This window comes from Lagopus leucura, unplaced genomic scaffold (genome assembly GCF_019238085.1).
Source record: "Lagopus leucura isolate 7727_CA_CO unplaced genomic scaffold, USGS_WTPT01 Super-Scaffold_741, whole genome shotgun sequence".
Lineage (NCBI taxonomy): Eukaryota > Metazoa > Chordata > Aves > Galliformes > Phasianidae > Lagopus > Lagopus leucura.
The window spans coordinates 3,642,451-3,661,615 of NW_024962256.1; the positions used below are offsets into that span (position 1 = coordinate 3,642,451).

The 19,165-nt window shown below is 40.0% G+C and overlaps 1 protein-coding gene across 1 annotated transcript; it reads left to right on the top strand.

Annotated features, from left to right (window-relative positions):
- Positions 1-1,197: 1,197 nt before the first annotated feature.
- On the top strand, positions 1,198-18,758 carry ACSL5 (acyl-CoA synthetase long chain family member 5). The gene is given in 22 exon segments (XM_042863602.1): positions 1,198-1,316; positions 7,094-7,279; positions 7,843-7,951; positions 8,611-8,675; positions 8,754-8,855; positions 9,192-9,291; positions 10,525-10,703; positions 11,779-11,811; positions 12,034-12,085; positions 12,638-12,711; positions 13,147-13,224; positions 13,498-13,632; positions 14,069-14,203; positions 14,282-14,377; positions 14,928-15,000; positions 15,530-15,618; positions 15,697-15,813; positions 16,255-16,398; positions 16,839-16,940; positions 17,354-17,425; positions 17,816-17,930; positions 17,933-18,758. Coding segments are annotated over 21 exon segments (2,175 nt in total). The 5' UTR covers positions 1,198-1,316; positions 7,094-7,123; the 3' UTR covers positions 18,082-18,758.
- Positions 18,759-19,165: the final 407 nt, after the last annotated feature.

A 19,165-nucleotide genomic window follows, 5' to 3' on the forward strand; every position in this document is an offset into this window, starting at 1 on the left:
AGAAGTTAATGCAAGTACCTGGGCTGGAAGCCTGGCTTTCCTTGCCTTCACTGTAAGAACACTGCCTTCCTCCAGGTGTAGGAGCACCCTGACTGGCACTATAAGAGCTGAAGGTCACAACTTCACTTAAATGCCACAGGAGCAGCTGAGGAGACAAAGCCAAATGTATAGGAATTCCATGCAGAGCAAGCTGTTTCTTTTTCATGTTCATTCAAAGCTCATGGCAAAATCAGGAATTTAATCATCAGCTTTCCTAAAGGTCTATCTGCACTGCTAAATAATGCCACAATTACAGTGTAAGTTAGCTTTACCCAATTAATGTATAGTTTAAGCAGCATTGAAAACAACAGCAATTAGTAGAGCTGAATGCTTTAGCAAGCCAAGGTCCAGGGCATGTTGCACACTATTACACTGTATTACTCCATTTTAGCTATAGTTTATTCTAGCAAGGTGTACATTATTCTGAAATCATACGGTATAGGAAAGCTTTCAGATGTGCAATCTGAGATGTGCAAAACCATTTCCAGGATCTGAGGTCCAGACATTAAAGAGAGCATGTAGGTGAATTTAATACCTTCCCAGCCCTCAAAGCCTGCTGCAACATTTCAGCAATGTTGGCAGAGCACAGGAGAGAAAAAAAAGCTACAGCAGCCTAGCGTATGCAGAAAGCAAATCTCTGTTGGAGCAGGAAGTAGAGTTTGAAGCACGATTCAACATGAATTTGTGCAAAGAACTGCACATAGGTGACTATAGTACAGCAGAAAGCACTTTAGAAAGACAAGGCAGCTTCTAAAGAGAAAAAGAGAAGAAACCAGGATCCAGACTACCAATAAGTATTACACCAGTGGGTGAAAAATACTGTACTCAAAGCATTTTGTTACTAGTACAGCTGCAAATCCCTGCTCACTTTAACTCACAATACAGCTATAGAGAGAAAATCCCTAATATTGAAAGTACAGCTTTATGTAGAGGGGGAAGAAAAGAAACTAGATTGTGGTTATTATGGGACAGAAATGGTAAATTACAAACATCATATTTTTCATCAGATTCTTCAGAAACTTTACCCTTCTTGCCTCACCAAACCAAAACCAAAACTACCACCAGCCCTTCGCAGCAAATTCTTTTCTAACCACTTCACTTCCCCCTTTTGTTCCCAGCATGCTTTTCTGCTCGTTGATTTATTTAAACCAGGGAGAGGGAACAAGCTGTAGCTTTCACGTGAACGCTATCTAATTGTTTTTGTTTTGCTATTATGCTTATAAAGCTTCCTTTTACTTAAGGAAAAGAGGTTGGCTTCCTGCCCCGTCAACGAAATGGTACGTGCTTTTGATTGCTGTTTTTTTTTTTTTCCCTCTGTGCTTGCTCTAAAATGCAGAAGCATTAAAGGTCTACTGTTGTTTCATTGCTCATGGCCCTGCTGGTGGTTGCTCACGGAAGTCTCAGCATTACCCATGTGCAAATGCAGAGCTCAGTTCAAGGGGTTCAAGGTAACGTGTTTATCAGGAACCGGGTAGGAGAGCTCCAGGAGAACCACCATCGGCACGATGCTAATCTTAAGCTTAGTTAAATTCAGATATGTATTTGCTCTTTGCTCTGGGTGATACAACTGCTGTAATAAGTTGTCATAAAAAACATCAATATTTAAAAATTCTTACTGTTGGCTGTACTCTGTAAACTGCTACATTCTGGTTTTCTTTGGGCAATTCTAAGTTGGGCTTTTGTTCTAGATCTTTGAACACGCTTGGAGATAATTTCCCATTAATGTACCAGTAGTGCAGGTACAAGTGTATTTGGTGAGGATATTGTGCTATATTATCTAGTAGGAACAACCGGTAACAAAACTGATTAAGTTAACTATGTTTATGATTCTTCAGAACTTCAGGGAGCTGAATATGTTCTGTCTTTGTGTGTGCCTGATACACCTTTTGGACAGGGAGTTTTCAAGGAGAAAGCCTGAAATAAAATGTACACAAAAGCTTGACTTTTGAAGTTTTCTGACAAAGCAGCGTCATGGTGTCATGATGTTCCTGATGAAGGGACAGAAATATCAGACACTGTACATTTTCTTATCATAATCAACTTTCTATTTTAGCATACAGAAAGCCTGAGTTGAATAGGTTTCATGAGGCGGGTTCAGAAATAGGCCATAACGCAGTCTGAGTGCTGTACTTCCTGGATGTAAATGACTGGGACCTCGTGCTTTCCCGGCTGATAGCAGAGTACTTCTCAGGCAAACAGAGGGCACTTAAACTGTTACGCTCCAAAAGCAAAGCCTTCCTAAAGTGAGACTCTGTGGATTCTGCTTTAGACATGTCTGCCTCTAAACAGGGTTCTGTGAAAAGCTGTGGCTGTTAACTCTGGGATTTTATTTCTCTTTACATAACCGAGTCAGCAATATGATTTGTCCTTAAAGTCTCACATCTACTAGGGCATTATATTAATAAGTGATGTGGTCCGTACATGGCTGCACTCAGCAATTGCTGCTCAGGTCTTGCTCTTAAGCCTCTTTCTGGATGCTAAGTCCTTCAGAACACACACTTCTTGCTGAGCTGAAGAAAGATGGGACATAATGCTTCCAACTCACTAGCTCACATCTGCAGACCAGGCAAGAGCTGCACTGTGGGAAAGCAAATGTCAGGAGTGAAATAATGGTGGTTAACTAAATAAAGACCTCAGAGCAGTTGGTTACATTCTATTTCTGCTTGGAAAGTGTCAGCATGTTACCTTACTAATGCTGATTTCACAATTACCTCAAAAGCGTGTGTGTGTGTGTGTTTCTTAAGCAAACTTAAGACAAAAAATATAATCTTAGAAGATCTCATAGGCAGAGCATGACCTTTGCCCCTAAAATAGCACAAGGACCAGAGATCTGTTGCCTGTAAAGATCTACAGTGAGATAAATTTTCTTTCTTCAAATTTTTGTGCTTGAAATCATAGAATTAGTTACTTACCAATGCCTGCTGCCTTGGAGAGAATAGAGAAAAATGCTCCTTCATTCCTTCTAGCCAATGAAGGAATTGCCCTGGAGAGTATGGGGGATTTGGAAAGTGGGGTACAGTAGAGATGAGAACACACAGTCCTGAACTCAAGACTGGACTTACTATAATCTCCTCTGACAAAAAAGAGGGATGGGGAAAGCCTAAGCCTTCGCACTCTTGATCCCAGTGCACCTTATCCTTGATCACTGATCAGGCCAGACAGTTGAAGTACACTTTAATTGTCTCACCTCCTGTTGCACGGGGGGACCAACAGAGGTGATTTGAGACATCCTATGCATTTTCTAGTCACAGGGAGTTAAGTCCCTCAAAACTCGGGTTTAAAGCACTCCAACCTTTCTACATGGTTAAAAAAGTTAGAGCTCAGGCTCATGGTCAGAAATGCTGTGACACTGTTGCATGCTACACAGAGTAACATTTCCAGTCAGTCTGTATGGACCAGATATCATCCATATATAGAGGACCCAGAGTTTTGGGTTGAATTCTGGTGTAGTTGCTCCAAAGCTTGGACTTAAGGAAGAGCTCTTTTATTTCCATGCTTAGAAGACTCATGAAGAAAAATTTCTGTCTCTGCTGGCTGGGTCTTCTGCAATCAGGACAGCAGGATTAAGTGCCTTCTGGACAGTGCCAGAAGTAGCTAACCAGCAGTGCTTTGGATCTCACAGGTATTTATAGTATAAATTCTAGGCATAGTAGACAATTGGCCTGGTTATGGAAACTGAGACAAATTTGCTGATGGTCTCTTCCCACAGCCTGAATAACACTCCATGTACTTTGACAGGAGTGGCTAAAGCCCACCTGTGGAAACAGTTGGAAAGTAAAAGCAGAATGTTGTTCCTTCATAACATATGGTCATTTAAAATAGTCTTTCAGGCAAGCGAAGCTGTGTGTGTGTGTATATAATGTGAAGATCCAGGTATATGTGCTTTTTGACAAAACAGTAATTTCATGGTTTTAAAGCACATTAAGTTTTGATTCCTGCATATCTAGTTTCAGTATTGTAAGCAGGCTAGTTATTATGGTTGCCAGAAAAATAGAAGCAAATGAATGTATTTCCCAGACTTACGAGATTAGATTGGTATAGGATCTTTAAATTAAACATTGCTTTGTTTTGGCCTATCAAGGATGATTTCAGGATGTAGGAATGCTGAGTAGATTATGCTGGGATAAGACTACTAGCAGGTTTTTCTGAGGACGAAATCTTTTCTACATTTAGTTATCTTCAGGCTTCTCTTGATCAGATTTTCTCACTGGGCTTCTTTGAGATCGCTACTCCAAATATCTTTATCCTTCTAGGCTCAGTTGTTCAGTCTTTTTGGATATCTTGGCATAAACTGCCTTGCATGTGAGTTAATGAGGTAGCTAATCTTTTCTGTTATCTAGGAAATAGTCATTAGAGTACTATTAAAACAAGAACATGAGAGCACAATTCATTCAATATTGTTCAGCTATGCAGGTATGTAGTCTTTCCAGTAGCCTACACATAGCTCTATCCTCAATGCTGGTCAAAAGAATTTCATGCCCAGGAAGGAGACATCTGAAATACCCCAAGTTGAATCTCATTTTGGCCTATCTAAAGATGGAAAAAGATGTCAAAAGTTGATTACTATTGTAGCAATTGGACAGATAAATATAGTAGGAAAGGTGTTACAACAAAGGTGTGATGATAAAAGGCAACAATAGAAAGGTGCTATAAAGGAAGGGAAGAAGATTACTCAGCTGTATCAGAAGATTCTAGGTTCACAGGAGAAAGTTCCACCAGGGAGGGATCTCCAGAAAGAGATCTTTCCTCTGTAACAGTCAGCCCTTAAATGAGTTCTGAAAGAGGTAGAGCCAGGCTCCAACCCTTCTGGACAGATGAGTTGCCTTCACCTGTACCCCAAGGGCTGACTGGGTCCTTTCCCCAGGTGCTCAGTCAGTGGTTCAGGCTGTGACTCAACAGTTCCCATACAGCTATGAATGAAAATCCACAGGAATTGGACATGAGTACTCTGGTATCCCTCTAAGAGGATGGAGCATAGATGTACCAAGGTTTAGTTTTGCCATCTTCCTATGAAGTAAGCTTCCAGCATACAAGTGGTTCAAATGTGATTTGTTCTGCCACTGATATCTGGGAATAGGCTCTGAGTTAAAGGAATAAAGTTTGTATACTGAATTCCTTTTTACGTTGAGCAGTGGAGATGCCTCCACCAAGCTGCCTCAGATCTCATACTGTAACAAAAAAGTGGTTGACTACATACATACAAACTACATACTGTTTGATCACCTCCAGAAAGCTGTTTACTAACTGCTGCAGTATTGGGTTACAAGTCCAAAAAATGAAGAGTAGTTGCCTAACAAATTCATCTTACCAACTCCTTAATCTTCCAAATAAGAGTAACAGACTTCTAGGTGTCTGACATGAATTCAGACTTCCTCAGCAGGCTTTATTTTCAAAGATTATTTTTCCCTAGACTTACCTGACAGAAGTCAAAGGAAGGGGGCACAGATGTGCAATAGTCTGTGCTGAAAAAAATAGGGCTATACTTGTTAGGTGTGGTATGTCCAGTGGCCAGACATGATAATCAATGCAGAGTCATGAGGCAGGAGCTTTAGCCATTCTTGCTGTAGCACCATTTTGGGTGGGGCAGACCTTTCAGTATCTGAGATGATGATCTGAGAAGATCAAGGGTTTGATGTGCACGTTGTAACTCAAAATAAGTAGGTCTAGGGAGTTGGTACATTTCAGGTGATGTACTTTTGGTAGTGTGGATTCAACAACAAGCCTCCAAGGTAACCTTTCTTATCCAGATGATGAGCCGCCAAAGCATGTGTTTGTCACCAGAGAACACATCAGGACTGTCAATTAACAGTCACTGGAAATTGAGAGCTACAAAACTATAAATGTGATGCAGGTGATCTAGCCCTGCTCAGTCTGGATGTGGTGATCCAAATTCTGACTTTTGGGCATGGCTGAATTTACTGACTGTTTGAAAAATACCTTCAACTTTCTTGGGTTCTTCTAATGGGAGGAAACCTGGAGCTCATATTCCAAAATGCTTGGCAGTATTCCTGTATAGGAATGTAGTTAGTTGCTAGCTGGCATATTATCTACTGACTGGATTTCCTCAATTAATCATGAAGGACTTGGAAGGAGTGCAGTTATTCACCTTGTAAAGTGTGATGTGTCATGTCCTGCACACCTATTTAGATACTAGGAGAGATAAGTCAGTTCACTTAGATCAAATGTAGTCACCTGTGCTAGATTTGCATTGGCTATTCAATCTGAAACGTATCAGAGCACTTCAGAAATTAAAGTACTTGATTCTAAGGGGGAACCTGAGGTAGCCTCTTTGTATCTCTTGTGAGGAAATCCTCATTCTCAGTTTTCTGCTTACCTGCCTGCCCGTGAAGGAAGAGATGCCACAAGATGCAAGCAGCAAAACTGCTTCTGTATCTCCCAGCAAGATTTCAGTTGCCTCCTCTGATTTCTAGGTCCCTAGTTTTGAGAGCAGAAATCCAAAGTTTGGAGTTGTACAGTATCTCATGCAGAGCACACTGCCAGCATGAGAAACACTTCCCCAGCATAGACTGTATTTCCAGTAAGAGCAGCTGATCATGAAGACACTGCTTCTCCTGCAGACTGCTACACGGTCTTTACACCTGTGTGTACTTTAGCAATACCTCCTGCTGTTGGACAACTGCAATCTTGTGTTTTTCTTCCACTGTTCACATCTGAACAATAGGCTTTTTTTTTTTTTTAATTAATACTTGATCTGAGAGATATATGTATACTGATGTACATATATAAATGAGGCAGATTTTTAGTCTTGAATAGGAAAAAGTTGACATTTGTTTCTTGCCTGCCTGACATCATTGGACTTCAGCTTTTTGTGGAGGTGGATGCAGAATGGATTAAGATTTACAGAGACAGGTGACTTGAGATCTCCTAAGAGGCTTAAAGCATTGCATAAGCATACTTTATTATTGTACCAGGAGTCCTTAGGTGCAAACAGCTGAAACGATCCGTAGTATTGCTTAACAAAGTACTTAACTAACCCTGGCTTACAGGTAGTGAGTGCTTCGAACTCGTACCTACTAAACCTTGTTTGTTTCAGGTTCAACTCTGGCTGCACTGATCCAGCACAATGATCTGGATACTTCAGGTCTTGTTTTCACCGCTCCCAACACCAGCACTGTTTACTCTTATTGCATTTGGAGCTCTCATCTTCCTCTGGGTGGTAAGCAGGCCAAAGCCTGTTTTACCTCCTGTTGACTTGAACAAGCAGTCAGTGGGAATTGAGGTAATGCTTATTCTTCTTGTGGGGATGGACTATTTCTGACAAACTTGCTCTAAATACCAATCTATTTTGACTCTGGATATCAGTGGAAACTCTCTGCTATACACCACCTTCTCTGCTGTGCAACTCAGCAGTATTGTGCATAGAAAGGAAGTCTTATGACACCAAGAGGAAGAGACAGAAACTCTTGCCAACAGGGTTAGGTGTGCTCTTTACAAAAAGTCCTTGGCTGTCACTGACTTTTTTTCCTGTACTATAAATGCTTTTCATTAGTTTCGTGGCTAATGATAGACCAAGATGCCAGACTTCATGTAACTGTGCAAGTAGTAACGCTTAATGTTAGTCAAGGTCTGTTTAATAATCTACAGCTGAATATTAATCTGGGTAATCTAGAAAATTCCTCTGCATACGAGTAGTATCTGAGTAGATCAAAACCAGGAAGGAAAATGAAACTTCCTGAACAATGCAATAATATTCAAATGCTTTAAAGGGGACTGCTGGGATTGGCTGGAACAAATAGCATTGCATCTGCTCTGCACTAATTCATAACTATGCTCTGTTCCTAGGGAGGAGCGAGAAGAGCTGCACTCTTGACAGATAATAACCTGCTTTCTTATTACTTTGAAGATACTAAAACCTTGTATGAAGCTTTCCAGAGAGGACTGCATGCTTCTGGTAAGCTTTGCAGCTGCTAGTTGATACTTAACATTTCACAAGTAAATGAAATGGTTCCAGAACTTTTTGTCTTGCCCCTTGCCAATAGTAATAATTAAGGCTAGCAAAAAGTTTTCCTAAACTTCTGTGAGGTGAAGTGATAAGCGACCACGTTTCTCCCCCACCATTATGGAAGTAGGATTAGTTGGCAGACTGCACAGGAGCAAACATCAGCAGTGATAGAATTCAGTGAAGATAGCAACACTAAGTTTGGGGTGGGGTAGGAAGGGAGGAGCAAAAAAATCCCTCTGCTTTGTCTTATGAAGCATTTATTTTTAGCGTTAAATTACTGCCTGCTTACAATAGCAGTGTGTTCCTGTCTGTATGGTTTCAGGGATTGCAGACATGGAAATACATGATAGCCTGCAAGCTATTTCAAGCTCAGCTGGATGAAATGGGAAAATATTGCCAGACACTGGAAGTATTGCTTGTCAGGATGAAGCAAACAGCCTTATAACTTTAGTTTGTGCAGAGTACTTAACAGTGGACCCTGCACACCTTAATGCTCCATGCAGTTAAATGGACATCTGAAAACAATCTCCATTTACCAGTGTTGTTTTGAACTACTATGCAGCTTCAATATTGAGCTTTAGAGCTGTTTTTTTGAACTTTTCCATTAGGAAATGGCAACTGTTTAGGATACAGAAAACCCAACCAACCTTATCAGTGGCTGACATACAAACAGGTGAGTGTTGTACATGACAGATAGTCTAACTTGGAGTGCTGTCTTGTAGCACTAAAGCAGGGGGCAATTTTCTTACAGGTTTTGGATAGAGCTCAACATCTGGGATCAGGGCTTCTGCAGAAAGGATGTAAACCATCACCAGATCAGTTTATTGGCATTTTTGCTCAGAATAGGCCAGAGGTAAGCAAAAAAAAAAAAAGTATTATTTCCCCCAAAATTCTGACATCCTGGGGAGAAGAGGGTCTGCTCAACTTGCAAGTTAAATAGCTTGAGACCAAATGAAGAATGATTACAACTGGATTTTCCTCTCCCATTTCCCTTATTACTGATGGGGTACATACTGTGCTGGGCACGTAATGATGATCTTGAACCTTTGATACTGTAAGAACTTCATAGACACACTGCTTATAGAAACACCACTACTAATGTGTATGGGTTATTTAAGCTGTATGAAATCTTCAGGTAACCTTGTTTTGTAAGCTGCTAGTATACCTCAGCTCTTTTTTCTTTCTTCAGTGGATCATTTCTGAGTATGCCTGCTACACTTACTCAATGGTTGCTGTTCCACTCTATGACACCCTGGGGCCAGATGCCATTCTATATATTGTTAACAAAGGTAAACATTGACTTCAACTACTTTATAATAACAATTTCTTTAAGAAGCTTTGTTTTGGGAACACTGAAGAACAAAGAATTTGATGCAAAAATTAGAGTAGCTTTGACCTGTAGTTGTATAGACACTTTGTTTCTGTAAAGTCACTTTGTAGGGTATATGATTTAATGCCTAGAGGAAACACTCTGCCTCTTCTATCTCCTAGTATCTTGGGTGCAAGTCCACAGAAGATCTTCTAGAATCTGTGGACCATGGTGCAATCAAAGGGTTCAAAAACTGTTGTTTGTTTGAGGTTTGCCAATCTTGAACTCCCACTCTGTTTGCCAACCAATCAGACAATACAGACAGACTTGCGTGCAAATTAAGACTAGATGCATGTCTGATTTAAAAAATTCTAGGATGTAAAGTGTGGAGGGTAGAGAGTAGCCTAAAGCTATCTGTTTAGTTCTACAGAAGTAGCAATTAGTGTGCCATTATGAGAAAAAACTTGGTATGAGGGAGCTTGAATACAACTTCAAACTTTCTCTCCCTAGAGTGAGAGAAGATCAGGGTAAGGAGGAAATAAAAATTCACTGCTGTCACAACTAGCTAGGCTGCCACCTATGAACAGGATTTGCCAAGCAAAATCACTTCAACAGTTATGCTGGCAAATCTTGCCAACAGGTTTTGCTTTAAGACTACACAGCTGTGACTCACTAGGTTAGTGGGGAACCAGCATGTTCAGACAAATCCAATTTCTCTGCTGTCTTAACAATTTTGTAATTGCATAAAACTCTTGTTTATGCAAGGAATTTGAGGCATTAACTTACATTTGAGCTACCTCTTTCAACCTAATCTGAAATTCCTTAGACTTAAAGAAGATAGCTAAAAATAAATAATCAGTGAGGACAAATCTAAGTTTTTTATGTTAACACCAAAAGAATAAGTACATGTTTTGATTGTGACTGAAGACGTTTATCTTCAGTTCATCAGCATAAGGTCTTCACTTTGACTAGACCTGAGATTTGTCCTATATAGTCTGCTGGCTTTAGTGAGAATAAACCCTCTTAACAATGTCAAGCCAGCCAGTGAATTCATATGAACCAAATCGAAATGGATTTATCAATATTATGAATATAAATCAATTACATGTACATAAATGAATGTTATAGTGTAAGTATATGTTCTGCTGTGTTGTCATTCATTAGTATCTCATGTCCTCATAACAAACTGTGAAATGTAATTTCTTTTCGGTAGCTTACATAGGCATAGTGATTTGCGACACGCCAGACAAGGCACAGATCTTGCTTGGGAACTGTGAGCAAGGAAAGACCCCATGCCTGAAGACTATAATTCTTATGGATCTCTTTGATAAAGAGCTGAAGGAGAGAGGAGCTAAAGTGGGAGTTGAAATTCTAGCACTACAGGAGGCTGAGGTAGGTGACTGAAGACTTCTGCTTGATCTTGCAGAGGAATACCTTGCCAGCTAGACATCTGGAACTTTTCTGGCAACAATAACACTTTAATGTAAGCATTATCCAGTTGTCACGCCTGTATCTGAGAACTCAATGAGCAGTCATTTTGAAACTTATATATTAGTCAAAAACCATTAGTTCAAACCATTGACAGAAGTTGTGCCCAAGTGTTGTAAACACTCAGCATGCACTAATTTCCTTAGCATATCTCACAAGTTTTATGAGGAGAAGCTGAAGGAACTGGAATTGTTTAGTCTGAAGAAGAGGAGGCTCAGGGGAGACCCTACTGCTTTCTATAGCTACCTGAAAAGCAAGGTGGGGGTCGGCCTCTTCTCTGTGTAACTAATATCATGACTAGAGGGAATGGCCTCAAGTTGTGCCAGGGGAGGTTCAGGTTGGATATTAGGAAATTTTTTTTCCCCAGAAGAGAGATCAGATACTGGAACAGGCTGCTCAGGGAGGTGGTTGAGTCACTGTCCCTGAAGGTGTTCAACATTTAGATGTTGCACTAAGGGGCATGGTTTAATGGAGAAATGCTGGTAATAGATGGACAGTTAAACTGGATGATCTTGGATGTATTTTCCAACCTTGGTGATTCTATGATTCTATGCTGTAGTTGTAAAGGATTTATCAGGCTTCTAAGCTGACAGTTGAGTCTACTTGAAATTTTATGTGCAAATTACTGACTACTTTGATACACCAATACTAGGTTTAATTTCCAGATTTGAGGTGCAAATATGGAGTGTAAGAGATGTGGACTACATTGAATAAAATGAAAAATCTCCATTCAGTACTTCCAAATTCCTTCAGTAGCTCTGATCACTTTCTACATGGTCAAATTCATACTTTTCACAATCTCAGGAGTCATCTTTTTCAAACTATGGGTACTAAATGCAGGAAGGCCAACTTCTCTCACTGAAAATGATTTTTCACTTGGATTCTTGAAACTATCACATTTGAAATCTATTTATCTACTCCAGTACTATTGGTGCGCATTTTTATGTTGCAATCTTAAGTTTTGTTTTCTCTAATCTAGGAGCTGGGAAGAAACAACATCAGAAAACCAGTTGTAAGTATCTCTGTGGAACAGTTCTAAACTTGAGAAACTAGTTCCTGAAAAAACCTCTTGCCAGGCTGCTAGGAAAGGAGGTTGGCAGGATTTTTTTGTATCTTGCCTTGCTGTTTCCAAACAGAACTCCTGATTGATCCCCCTTTAGTAAGCATATATAAATACTGACTAGTAACATAATAATCCTTACACTGTTGCCCTGATGTGGCTTTTTCCATCTAGCCTCCTAGTCCTGAAGATCTTTGCCTTGTGTGTTTTACCAGTGGAACAACAGGTAAGAGACTGCATATTGATGCTTCTCTATTAAAACACTCTGTGCTAAAAACACTTAGTACCCAGTGCAAAAAATGAAATTCTAACAACATCAAGAAGCTAGAATCATATCAAGCCACTACTGCAGTTCTACTTAGGACATTGTCAGTACAAGTGAAGTGCACAAAGACAGAACTTCTTAGATCTGAGGGAGGGGAGACTAATCAGATGTATTTTTCATAAGGTAAGACAACATATGAGATCTTAGCCTTAAATAAAGAGGGCCTGGTTGTTTAACTGTGTCTGTATTCTGATCCACAGGGGTTATAGAAGCACGTTGTTTCAGCATTCTCTGTGCTACTCCTAATTTCTCTGGTGTTACAGTAGACATTGCTTTTATGTAATATCTACAATTGAAAGCACTCAGGATGAGGCATATTTGTAATTTCCTAAGACAGTGTATGATGTGACTAAGCCTAATATCAAGATAGCTTGAAATGACTGAGCCAAGCAAACTGTAGGCAACTGACTGCAAGCGCAGTCAGACCCACAGCTGACTTTGATTTCTCCAAAGGTAACCCTAAAGGTGCCATGCTGACACATGAAAATGTTGTTGCAAATGCTGCTGGCTTCCTTAGAACCATAGAGGTAAGCTATTGCTAACAGTCATCTCCAGGTTATGTGACTATTATGAAAATGGCTTTATTGTGGGCATTTTATACAAACTATGAATTCCCAATATACACATGCTTTCCTAAGTGCCCATGTTTCCAAGGCAGAATGGTACTGCAAACAAGTTGTTTTGATCTTTGAGGAGTTCTTCAGCCAGACCTATATGCCAAGAGAACTAAACTACCATATTTTTAGTTTGCTGAAACATGAAATTAAACCTGATTTAGTATCCTGTCCCAAACTTCACACAGTTGCAGCTGCAGATTTTGAAGAGATGATGGATGAGCTTGAGTTGCTTCAGTCTTTTAAAAGCATCTATTTCAAATTATTCAAATTTGTCCAAATTTTATTAATTTTCTTCTCAAGTAGGCATACAGAGTGTTGATGTGCTTCTGTTTCTTTCATCTGTAGGACACGGTTGAGTGTACAAGTTCAGATGTCAGCATATCTTATCTTCCGTTGGCTCACATGTTTGAGAGAGTTGTACAGGTAAGTAGATTATGTACATGCTACTAAGACTTTGTGGAATGTATAAATTTGTTGAAAGTAACACTTATTAGAAGTTATACCTAAATGGCTATGACATGTAATGGAGGTTAAAAGACTGTCCTGGAGACCATTCCCAACCTTTCCCAAGCTTTCTGTATTTCTTCAAGACCTATACTACTGCTGGTCACTGGAAATCAAGCAGCTTTCCATAGAAAATTATTGTGGCTGATGAAGCTGTGAATTATCCTTGGCTAACATCTGGTCAATTTTCAGACTGTGATATACAGCTGTGGAGGAAAAGTGGGCTTCTTCCAAGGAGACATCAAATTACTAACGGATGACATGAAAACCTTGAAGCCAACAGTATTTCCGGTTGTACCAAGACTCCTCAATAGAATATATGACAAGGTATGTGAGCAACTTTTAGCTAAATTATCTTAATGTTCATGCATCGAAGCAAGTATACATGTTTAAATTCAAGATCATAACACCACCATTAGGTTAATTATTCCTTAGGAGAAAGAACTCTTTAATGATCCCTGAAATACAAGAACAGTTGTGACTGAGATAGGACTGCTGCTGTTCAGAGAGAAAGATTATGTCTATTTTCAGAATGAAACAAACAAACAACAAAAGCTACTCTAGAAGCATCACTAGTCCCTGTTGTTCCTGAAGTGTGACAGCACCAATACAAATTAGCACTGCCCCTTGGTGTACCTCCTAGAGCATGGCAGTAATGAAGACAAATCCTACAGCAACAAAGTAATGCACTGTGCCTCCTAATGAAGCAAGAACTGGAGGTATAGCTGTGAGTAAAGACCTCAGAGATGGTTTTTTCCTGCAGATACAAAGTGGTGCAAACACAACAGTGAAAAAATTCCTGTTAAATTTTGCTGCAACTATGAAGATGATTGAAGTGAAACAGGGCATAATTCGAAATGACAGCCTTTTGGATAAGCTAGTCTTCAAAAAAGTTCAGGTAAGCTCTTCCAAGTGTAAGTAACCTGAGCAATATAACATTGGAAGTTTGATCTGATGGCTTCTAATTCACTTGTAGGAAACTATGGGTGGAAGAGTGCGTATAATGGTAACAGGTGCAGCCCCTATATCTCCCTCTGTCCTGAAATTTCTCAGATCAGCATTGGGCTGTCAGGTAAGCTGAGGTTTTTTCCTTGAAAATCTCTTTGATGGTCACTTGGACATAATGAGTAACACAGTTGTAGTCCCTCTCATTTTCTGCCTGGAGGGACTGCTGTCAGGGTCTTCAGTATTTAAAGGATTCTTGATTCATGTTATCTGCAGTAAAGGAAAATTCTGCAGGGCTAATTGATATCAAACAACAGTACTGCAAAAACATCCTCTAGGCTTCAGGAAGAGGAACAGGGCAGCACAAATAGCAACATGAAGTGTCTTCAGCAAGTCAGGCAGTTGCTTCTGTGCTTCTGGCTTATCCTGACAGTGCACAAGCTCCCACTGTGGCACATTTCAGAACAGAGTGCAGAGCATGAGGTGCTCAGAGCAAGATCAGGATAGCTGAAGTTGAAGAACATTTAGTCACACCAATAAGACCAGGACGTCTGAAATACAATGACATTATCTTGGCTTTCTTCTTTAGATGGAGACCTGTGCAAGATATAGTTTAAACTGAGCTCATTCATATTGGGGGCTGGGTGTTCAAAGGATGTTTATCTTTGCTCGCACAGGTCTTTGAAGCTTATGGCCAGACTGAATGTTCAGCTGGATGTACTTTCTCAATGCCTGGAGACTGGACTACAGGTATGGTAGTTGAGACATGTAAACTCTTGCACAACTGCCAATAGAAAGTGGCACTGAAACTTTAAGTTCAGTAACAAAGAAATTCTGGATGCAAAACTTCAAAGTGATTCTTGGTAGCAACAATCACTCATACGCTTAATAGGAAGTCTGTGAAAGCAAGCATGGCACATGGTTGGTCTGACTGATTAGACAGTAAGTGGCTCTGAGCATTGAGACTTAGCTCCTACTTTTCCTGCATTAAGTGTCTGAAAAAGGCAACGTTGTTGACTTTTGGTATCAGACCCCATTAAACAGTACTGATTCTTACTAAAGTAGTGAATAGATCCACTAAGTATCTATTATCACTTAAGTCTTCATATGTAGGGGATGCCTGAGTTCTCCCAAATCATTCAAAGATCTAGTCTTTCAAGTTTTATATCATATAGACCCATCTACAGAATATACAAATCCAGAAACTGTTAACTATCCTTGTTGGTTTTTTGGAGTTTGTTTGTTTGTTTGTTTGTTTGTTTGTTTGTTTTAATATTAGGCCATGTTGGACCCCCACTGGCTTGTAATATCATAAAACTAGATGACGTGGAAGAAATGAACTACTTCTCTTCAAACAATGAAGGCGAGGTAGGTACCATCTCCTGTGTGTGTCAAAATACTGAAACATAAGATTTGGTGACCAACAGTATCCTGTGCTTACTATAGGTCTGCATAAAAGGACCAAATGTGTTCAAGGGTTATCTGAAAGACCCCGAGAAGACAGCAGAAGCAATTGACAAAGATGGGTGGCTTCACACAGGAGATGTAGGGAAATGGATGCCAGTGAGTAATTGCTTAAAATAAACCATCCCCTGGATGTGAATTCCTTATTACCTGTACTCTGCAAAGTTGGACAAATAAATTCCAGAATAAAAGCCTCACAAATTACCTTGTTCAATATCCACCATGTTAACTCCAGACAAAGCTCCAAAGACCAATCAGGTTACAAGATCTTGCGTAATGCCTGCTAGGCCAGTAGTTAAGAATATGTCACATGTAGAATAAAAAGCAAAGTATCTCATTTTTTGCCAGAGAAGAGCAAGGAACTGTCTAATCATGTTCTGAGCTAATTGAAGAAATCAAACAGTGTCTTTTTATTCTGTAGAGAGCCAAAACAGGTGCCAGGCTAGGATGAGCCCTTCTTACAACAAACTCATTATCTTTTTCTGCACAGAGAAGCAAGTCAGGGACTTGAAACTAATGGCCTCCGCCTTTAACTTCTAGAATGGAACGTTGAAGATCATTGATAGGAAGAAAAATATATTTAAACTTGCACAAGGAGAATACATTGCTCCAGAGAAGATAGAAAATGTCTATATCAGAAGTGTTGCTGTAGCCCAAGTCTTCGTACATGGGGAAAGCCTGAGGGTAAGTAATATTAAGAATGAGCATCCTGTAAGATTCCTCCCACAATGAGTTCTGGAAGATCAGAGCACAAACATTAAAGTATACCAGTGCTTGAACACGATTTGTTCCCGACAGCACAATGCTAATAGAAATATTCTGTCTACAACCTTCCCTTTTTTACGCTAAAGAAAAAGAAATCTTGGTATCAAGTTGCAAGTTGGGTAAAGGTTAATTACATACTTGTATGGGATTAATATGTCATGTGAGCTCTGTGCAGTTGCTCTACAATTTTACCAGTGAGTAATATTTGCTGCAGTGGTTAGTGCAGAACAAACTGCATGAGCACTTTGACTGCTATGTATGGGGATGTAGATCTAGCCTGGTATATATTGTTAACTATCAAGTTCTCACACAGACAATCCCAATAACTCCATGTCTGTCCTACTTCTATTTGTTTTCAGTCTTGTCTAATAGGTATAGTGGTTCCTGATGCTGAGACACTTCCAGAATTTGCAGCAAAACTGGGTGTAAAGGGTTCCTATGAAGATACCTGCAAAAATCCAGTGAGTGGCCTCACCTTTTCAGTGGGTTATAGGTAGATTTTTAAAATTATTTTTTAAATTCTGAAGTCCAATCATGCATTGCCTTGGCTTCATTTTTTGCCCACCTTTTTATAAATTAAACTGGCTTAATGCTGTGTGAAACATGCAAATGTCCTTAAAGTAGAAGATGGAACTAATAAAGATGTTCCTGGAAGTTTCAAGGACTATAACTTCTTTTTTTCCAGTGAGAAGATATGCATGTCCTTGTCATGGTGTTAATGTGAGAAATGTTGAATGCTGAAATACATGCACATATTACAAATATTACAAATACATATTCTTGCCAACCTCCCTTCTCTCTGACTGGGCAATGATTGTGTCCTGAGCCAATTACCAAATCGTAGCTTTACCCACACTGTTCCTGTCTCTTCCAGGCAGTGAAGAAAGCTATTTTAGAAGATCTGGTTAGACTGGGGAAAGCAGCTGGCCTTAAGTCCTTTGAACAAGTGAGTACTTTCAAATCCTGCTTGTCACAAGTACCTGTATTGCTAACACAATGGCTGGGAAGTCTGTATTCTTGCTGGAATGGGACCTAAGACAGCTGCTTGGGACAACTGAATGCAATAGGCATGGAAACATTGGCTAGTTACCTGTCTGTTGACCAAGAGGCAGATGGATGCTTGGGGCAACAGATGCAATTGCTATGGAATAAAATGCAAGTTTCCCACAGGTTGACTCTCAGTCAGGAGTTTAACTCCTGCATCAGAGAAGCAATTCAGTTACTAGCGCTCTTAAGACTGAATTGTTGTCCTAAGCTTGAGAAGGCTGGGAAGAGCTGTTGCTTATGCTCCATGTAATACTGTAAGCGTCACTTGTGAAACTGTATTCTTTTATAGGTTAAAGACCTGTACATACACACAGAGCTGTTCTCTGTAGAAAATGGACTCTTGACACCAACACTGAAGGCAAAGAGAGCAGAGCTTGTTAAAGTCTTCCAGAAGCAGATTGAAGCCCTCTATTCAAGTATGCAGGAATAAGTGACTCATTTAAATTATACTTCATGGAGTATCTAAACAAATCTGTAACACTATGTGACCTCTGGAGAACACAAGCTTGTGTGGAAGGGAGCAAGGAGAACTTTCTGGCATCCTATGAAAAATGACTTTCAGATGAAGACGGCTACATCTGACTGGCAATGCCCAGTCTTGCAGGGCTGAGCACAGAATCTCCAGGCTGAGCTAGAACTTCCATTTCCTTGGGCTGTGAATGAAGCACACACACTCACACTGAAGAGCCTCAGCCTTTACAAGGCAGCTGTTTCCTTGCTCCAACTATAACCTCCATTCTGAACTTCTGTGGCTTAATCTGCAATCAGACTAAACTCTTTCATGCAGTTGTGTTGTGGGTGGGGGGAGGAGCAAAGTGGTTCACAAAGAAAGTGCAGGAAGAAAACACTTCAGTTTTCCCTCAGGATGGTAAAACTTCTTCAGTGCACCGGTCTCAACTTGAGCTGTGACAATATGAATAGGAGCTTAACATCTGCTCAGCAATAATAAAGTGAATTTCCCTGCTCCTAGCCTTGGACTGCACCACTGTAGGTTGTTTTTAATGAAAGTATGATTAGTCTGATATAAAATGGTTAATGAAATACGTGTCTAAACCAAACATGATTCATGCTTTAGAAGGCACTGGTTCAGATTTTTGGTTTTTTTAGTACATGTTCTCAAATGCAACGGCTGTTATAAAGCCAGTACAGTTACAAACTTACGAGCCTAGTAACTCAAACTCTTCAACTTCTCAAGGTTATAAAATGCGATAAATTGCAACTGTAAACTCAAACCAAAGCCTGTGTGGGTAATTTGTTTCTTTGTGACAACCAGAATTTCAGCTGCAGCCTTACTGCTGCCTGGTCATGGATAGCTTCCTTCAGCCATTGTGCTGTAGCTAACTTGTTTCCTGAGCTGTCATGGCTTGGCTGCAGCTCCAGCAGCATGAGGCAATAAGATAGGGCAAGACAAGATGCTGCTCCTCTGATCAGCTTTCCTTTCCTTCTAGTAAGGCAATATATGTCAAAGCCTTCAGGATAAGCTCATTCCTCTCGCTCAGCTTGTCCTATAATAAATTAAATGCAATGCCTTATTTTAAGGCAAAATAAACCTCATTAGTTTCTTTAGAAAACTACTTAGGCAAGCGAGTACTGTCATTCTCTATCTTTAGAAATATTTATGGGGTTCACAGAGTTAAGC